Source organism: Mastomys coucha, unplaced genomic scaffold (genome assembly GCF_008632895.1).
Source record: "Mastomys coucha isolate ucsf_1 unplaced genomic scaffold, UCSF_Mcou_1 pScaffold11, whole genome shotgun sequence".
Classification (NCBI taxonomy): Eukaryota; Metazoa; Chordata; class Mammalia; order Rodentia; family Muridae; genus Mastomys; species Mastomys coucha.
In genome coordinates, this window is record NW_022196893.1 from 32951101 (window position 1) to 32958365 (window position 7265).

A 7265-nucleotide genomic window follows, 5' to 3' on the forward strand; every position below is an offset into this window, starting at 1 on the left:
GTGTGTGTGTGTGTGTGTGTGTGTGTGTGTGTATGAGGAGTAAGTGTGCACATGGTATATGTGTGCATGCATGTGGGATGAGTGTGTGGTGTGCATGTGTGTATATGTGTGTGTGCATGAGGGGTATATGTGTGTATATGGTGTGGTGTGTGCATGAGGGGTGTGTGTGCATGTGGTGTGTGTGTATGTGATGTGTATGTGTGTGTGGTGTGTGTGTGTTTATGTGTGTGTGGTGTGATTTGTGCATATGATGTGTTTATGGGGCATGTGTGGTGCGTGTGTATAGTGGTATGTATGTATTTTTGAATATGCGTTGTGTGTGTGTGGTGTATATGTGTATGTGGTATGTGTATATTTTGGTGTATGTTGTATGTAGTGTGTGTGTGTTTTATATGTGTGTGCGGTGTGTTTTGCTAGAGCTCTCTGCCATTTCATGTTGGCTGAGAAACACTGAACTTTGGCTCAAAGCCAAAGGTCAGGCTGCAGCTTTAGCTCTGCAGTTGAAGATGGACAAGCTGTTGAACTTCTTGCTGCCATGCTCCTCATTTCTATGATAACAGTGTTACAGCTATGAAGACTGAGCAGGTTCATACATGTAGAACAATCCCTGACGTGTAGCAAGGAAAGCAAGTCAATAAAGCTGCTCTAATTACCGGTGGTCTCTCAGTCATTCATTCCCAACAAACACATTTCCAGTATCACTGTGTGGTACACAGGCCTGTGCTAAAACACCCCCACACATGTGTGTACCCCATACCACACATGTGTACACATACATCACACACAAACACACATATGCCACATACCACACATATACACTCATGCATACACTCGCAACACATACAGCACACACACCACATAACATCACAAATACACTGCAGCACAATACACACACTACACCATACCACATACATATACTACATACACACACATCATGCCAAACAGTACACAACACCACAACACAAACTCCACACACATACCTCTCTCTCTCTCTCTCTCTCTCTCTCTCTCAACCATAGACTCAGTTTCTAGACGACATAATGAATTTTCCAAGTACCAAAAGAAAGCAATGGATCCATCCTTCTATGTGCTCTGCATTTCTCCCCCTCTCCTGTCCATAGCCTGCAGCCAATTTGTCTCCTCAACAGATTGGGATCTTCCCAAGGAATGCCAGGGGTGAGGTCTGCTCTGGACCATCACAAGCCACACACCTTGTCGATGAAGGCCGCGAATTTGCTGTTGAGGCACTTGATCTGCTCCTTCTCCTCATGCTTCACGCACTGAGCATTGGGGTCGATCTCCAGGTTGAGGGGGGTGAGCAGGCTCTCATTGACAGAGACGGTGGTGATGCAGGGGGGGCTGGGCCCACAGACGCCTCCAGATCGGTATCCGAAGCTTCGTCCACAGGAGCCTGCTCGGAAGCCCCCAACAGCCATTCGGGGCCCACAGGAGCTGGGGTTGCAGAGGCTTCGACTGGTGAAGCCCGTCAATCCCCGGTAGCAAGACACTCCACGGAAGGGAGCTGCGGTGATGCAGCAGCGGTTTCCAGTTTTGGGGGCCACAGCTGAGCAGGAGCTGAAGTTTCTGGTAACTCCACATCCTGGGCTGATCCTGTAGGAGCGACAGGACATGGTGTGAACCAGATGGGTCTACTCGGCGGCTGTGGGTTTGGTGCGAGTTGCAGAGTGTGAGACTTGGAATCCTTTGGGTCTCTCTGATCCTCTGTGGTCCTTTTATTGGTGAGGAGAGCTGGGGTTGGCTGTGTAAAAGCAGTGAAAAGCCATTTTATGTTGTTTATGGGCTTGGGGAGGTTGCCAGGAACTCCTTAGGGACTCATCTTAAAGGTGAGCTCAGAGGCGATTTGGGCCCCGTGAAGGATTGAAGATGTTATTACGGACACTGGGAAGCACTTTTCATCTTCAAAGCTCTTTACACACATTAAGTAATTAATTTTCACACAGTCTCTCTGAGATGGCCTCAACCCACACCTGGAGACAGATTTGAACTCCATAACAATCTGGGGGCGGCTAGGTTTGGGATTCCAGTGGGGGCTGTAGAATCAAGAAAAGGCTGGAATCCCAGTTTAGATGAGACCCAGATGTCTCTGCTCTGTCACCGGCCCCACACAGACATATCCTCATGTCTGTCACTGTCCCTGGAGAAGCCTCACAGTCCTTGGCTGCTTGCTCTAAGGTGGTTCAGGACTAGAGGGGTCACTCTGACTATGTGTTCTTAAGGACAGAGGGCTGGGGAAGATGGTCCCTTGGAACCTTCTGGATTCCAGCCCAGAGAGCTGTGGTCTAGAACCTGTCTTTCTCACCCAGCAAAAGTGCAAACCACTGAAGTTTCAGTGGCCACATAATGACCACTTGTGGGTAACAGAGAAACTCCTCTTCAGCCACTTTCTTCCATGTGGCCAAAACAGAAGGGCGTACTCAACCTTGAGGTAGCTAGCCTGCATTTGCACATCAGCTTGTTCTGGGTCCCATCTGTTTGCTCCTTAAGAACCATGTCTTGTAAGTACCTATCCCTTCCAAGACTGCCAGCCACAACAGTGAACCGGTTCATAGGTCATCCCGGAATTGTCCCTCTCGAGGTCTGCTTTGAGCCTGCTTTGTACAAAGATGGAAGTGGATTTCTGTCTCCTGGGGCCTCAGGGACCCATGGCCTTCTAATATCCCTGTTTCCTCTGTGTCCCTGGGCCACCTATTAGGATAATGATGCCATTCCTCTATTGTTAATGGAGCACAAACACCAAGGATGTGGTCTCTGCCCCCAGGGAGGCTTGCAGACACCTGAGGAATTAGGTCCTCAAGGAAGGACAGCTGGTGGTCTTGCCTAGAGACAGATTCTTTTGTTCAGAACCAAATATTCCCACTTAAATGTGCTTTACTCTCTGCCCTGGGTCTACCCTCACACCCATGGGCTGGCAACCTCAGGTCTTCACCTGGCATTGGGTGGATGGGCATCAATCCTATAGCCCACTCTGATTCATCATGGAAGTGGAAAGCCTTTGAACAGCTAAAGGGGAAACCTAAGTGCTCACCAGTTGGCCCTAAGGGACATTCCAACTGTGGTCCCTCAAGAGAAAGCAACAGGTTAGCAACTGGGTAGTGGGGTTAAAGCTGTAAGACCTGGTTCTGCTAGGCTTTTTCTAGTCATGTCTTTGGAAGCTCTCATCTCTCTAAAGCCTCACCAGACCCCCGCCCCCCATCCCGTTCCCTTCCAGAGTCTGATTCTATTCTAACCCTCCTTGTTGGTGGAGGCAAGTAGCAAATACGTGAGACCGTGTTTCGGGGATCATAAAGGTCTGAGCAAGGGAAGAGCCTCCCGTCGGAAACATTCCCATCCCACCCCAGCCGTGTGGGCCAGTTCCAGCTCCGCCCTTTACACACTCGCAACTTCTTTACCCTTTCAAGGCTGTTTCATGTTTCCGCGGCCTGATTTCACTCTTATAAAAACTCGGGGTGGAGCCTGGGGGTGGAGGGAGAGGCTGTTCTGGGGAAGCACAGGTGATGACTCCTAGCTTGTGCAGAGCCCTGCTGCCTGGGGTCTGGGTGTTCCAGGGCTTCGGCAGTAAACTCATTGTGGAGGATTGGAGCTTGTGTTGAAACTATGTGTGCTGCCATAGCTGAGGATGGGTGAGAAGGTGTTTGAAAGCCCACGTTCACTCAGGGAAGGCTCCACTCTCCTCTGCACGGTCAGTCACTTGAATCAGACTCACCTCCTGCTGTCCGTGGGGCTGCAGGCAAGCTTTGTCTGGAGGGACACACACACACACACACACACACACACACACACACACACACACGTACATACACGGCATGTTCCCCACCATCACCCAGAATCAGCCCATTTACTAAGGCAAGGGAAGCCATGGTTTGTCCACTGTTTCAGTGCAGGGCTCCTAGACCTGGGCAGGCAGGAATGGAACAAGGGTATAGGGAACAAGCCGTACAGGTGTGTAAGATTTCAAGTCTTGTGGTACATGGAAAGGGTGGCTTTCTCTGCCTCAGGAAGTGTGGCCCCTGCCACTGCAGCTCTGAGCCTTGCTGGCAAGCTGCTCCGGGGAATCTGTTCCACAAAGCTCTAGTTGGATTGGCTGGGTAGAAAGGGACAGGGAGGCCAAGTCCTCAGAGCTGACCCCGTGTGGCACAGAGCAAGTGTAAGACTGACAGGCCAGGTCAGTCTGGGACAGCTGTCCTGCAGGGCCTCAGATAGCTGTGCTGGGTCAGGAGCTTTGAGGACAGATGGGAACAGGTCTTCCCATTGCCCCTCCCATCTGTTGCTGTCTGAGTCTGTGCTGTAGCCTCTTTATCACGCCCTTCTCTCTGCTATGAGCCGTCTATTCTATGCAGATACACCTGTGCCCAGAATGTTCTGGAACAGCTGTCTCTTCCAGGAAGCCGTTGTGAACTACTCGTAGGGAAGGAAGCTGTGACTTCCCTTCCTCTCTGTCTCATAGAATGCCTCTGTGGGGTGTCCCAGGTCACTTGGATCATGTCCTTCTATGGCCTGTTATACTTGGTGCTGTCAGTCGTTGTGCCTCCTGGTCCTGTTTCCTCCCAGTCTCACATCTTTTAAGACCCCGCCCAGTTTTAGAACTTCCACTCAAGAGGCCATGACTATCTCTAATTTGAAATGTTTCCAAGCAGCTGTTTCTAGGAAGGCTTCAAAAGCTAACTGAATGAAAAAGGCCCTGCCTACTCTGGAGTCTCTAGCTCCAGAGGCTCTCTCTGAGTCACCTGTAGTCACCTACAGCTCTCACACCTGTGTTACCTGTGTTATTTGGGCCCTGCTTGGCCTTCTTCTCCTTCTCTCTCTGTACTGAGGCTGGGTGTTCTGGGACAGACTGACCTTCCCCACACTGGGTCTCACTGCTCTCCCTGACCTATCCTCTGGGCTTGAAACCCTCTGCTTGCAGAGAGCTTTCCTGAATTTATTAGAAGGCAGGAGAGCATTGATACTTTCCTGCTCTGCCTGGCCCTGAAGGCACCTGCTGATCCTACTAGCTATGTGTATCCACCTGACTGCCTTCTCCTGGGTCAGCCCCAGAAGGTTCTCCATGGAGGAGCTCCATCCCAAGACTGGCAATAGGAGCCCTGAAGACATCTGGTTCACCTTAGGAATGGATTTTTTTTTTTTTAACTTTGCTGGTTACACTAAGACTATGCCTCTAATTCTGTGTCAAATGCTGATGGCTGAGACAGCTCTTTAAGGGGATTCTTGCCCCCCTTCCTGATTTTTTTTAACATTTATGGATCTGGGCAGTTTTAGAGACTCAGTATGGCAGAAATAGAGGCCAGAGAAGTAGCTGGAGGAGTAACCATTCCTCCCTGGGCCATCATAGGCTATGCTTGCATCTGCTGGCTAAGCTGCCTCCTGCTCCATCCCCACTTCTTTCTCATGGTGTTCCTTCTCAGAACTCTAAGAGACTCCATTTCCTCCCAAGGAGTCTTCACATGCTGTCCCCCATATTCTGTCCACCCCCCATCCTCAAATCCTTCCAACATGGCTTCCTGTTCCTATAGCGGCTCAGCAGAGCCTCTAGTCTCAGAACTGGCCACATTATCAGTTCTGAATGGTTTACTTTCTTTTTTAGCAGTAGAAACATCTTCTAAATCTCAGGAGGAAGAAATAGAAAGCCTTGGAATCATTCATGAGTATCCTCAGGAGACTGGTTCAGGAACCAAAGGGCACCCAAGGGCAGTCAACACCTTCTACAAGGTGTGTAGAATTTGTGTGGGAATTTGTGTGGAGACAACACAACCATCTCGAATGGGACATGTGCTCAGCTCGAGTGCAATTTGCTGTGTTTGGCTAAACCACAGACCCAGAAAACAGCTGTGCTTTGTTCTGTGTTTAGCAAGAGAACAGACAAGCTGTGTCACACCGGTCTTCCTGCTGCTGCCTCCAATCCCCAAGTCTCAACTCAGGAGACCCGCACATCTTAGGTTGGACTGTGGCACTTACCTCTAATGTCCCTGTGACTCCTTACATCACCTGGACTGTGAAGAGCAGGTGACAATGACTTTCTCTGCCTGTCTTTTGCCTCCTCACATTCTCCTTCCTATGACCTCAGCACCCGTGCTGGCCCTTGAAAGTGACAAGCACATGCCTATCTCAGAGCTTCCACATGGCTGTCCTTCCTGTTCAGTGTTCCCTTATCCACAAGGTTTGCTCCATTGCTTCTTGTGAGTCTTTTGTGCAAATGTCATCTTTCAGATTCTTCTTTCAAAAATGATAACCTGCCCTCCTACCCTAGGGCTGCCTACATCTGGCTTACCTTACTAATTGCTGTGTGTGTGTGTGTGTGTGTGTGTGTGTGTGTGTGTGTGTGAGTAGTAGTAGCAGCAGCAGCAGCACATCCCCATGCGTGAGCTTGTAGAGGCCAGGGGTCAACTTCAGTTATCTTCCTCAACTGTTCTACATCTTATTTTCTGAGATAGGATCTCTTCACTGAACCAAAGCTCTCCTTTTTTGGTTATATTGGTGAGCTCTGCAGATTTACCTGTCCTTGCCCCATTGCCTTGGGGTTAGAGATGTTCATGACTACACCCTGGTTTTTATGTGGGTGCAGAAGATCCAAACTTAGGTCCTTGTGTCCACATGACAAGCACTTCACTCATGGAGTTGTCTGACAGACCATGATCTACTTTAAAAAAATCTTTTAGCATTTAAACTCTCTAACGCACTGTATAATCCATGCATCCTACATATCCACCATTGTGTGTTTTTCTCCTCATCCAAAAATAAGTCAAAAGGGTACTGGCATTTTGTCTGTCATTGCTGGGTCCCTAGCACTTCCAACTGCTCTGAGAATTCAGTGTTGGCTGACTGTATAAGTGTATAAATGAACAGCTCTCTCAAATATTTGAAGGTGGCAGAAAATGCTATATTTGTATAGCTGTAGACTTCCAGCCCAAAGGATCAGTCCAAGTTTGAAAACTGCAAGACTTAGAACCTTAGAATGGCTCTTTCTTGCCCCAGAGTGGTGTGAGCACCTTTTGGGAGGAAAGACTCCTGTAGAGCACAGGAGTTTGAAAAGATGATAGCCATAGTAAGTCGGCAACAGGAGTTTGAAAAGATAGCCATAGTAAGTCAGCAAGAGGGAGAGATAGGATTCTTCTGCAAAGTTTTTGTTTTTGTTTTTGTTTTGTTTTGTTTTTTATCATTGCAATGTTTGGGTCCTAATTATGATTTTTTTTTAGATATTTTCTTTATTTACATGTAAATTTCTCCATTCCCAGTTTCCCCTCCAAAAA

The 7265-nt window shown here is 48.7% G+C and overlaps 1 protein-coding gene across 1 annotated transcript in view; it reads right to left on the reverse strand.

Annotated features, from left to right (window-relative positions):
• The window catches only part of LOC116080135 (keratin, type II cuticular Hb5), a 66061-nt gene extending 64375 nt beyond the window's left edge, over positions 1 to 1686 (reverse strand). Inside the window, exon 1 of the mRNA XM_031356410.1 lies at positions 1212 to 1686. Coding sequence (XP_031212270.1) covers positions 1212 to 1631 — 420 coding nt within the window. The 5' untranslated portion in view covers positions 1632 to 1686. The remainder of the gene's footprint in view (positions 1 to 1211) is intronic.
• Between the last annotated feature and the right edge of the window lie 5579 nt (positions 1687 to 7265).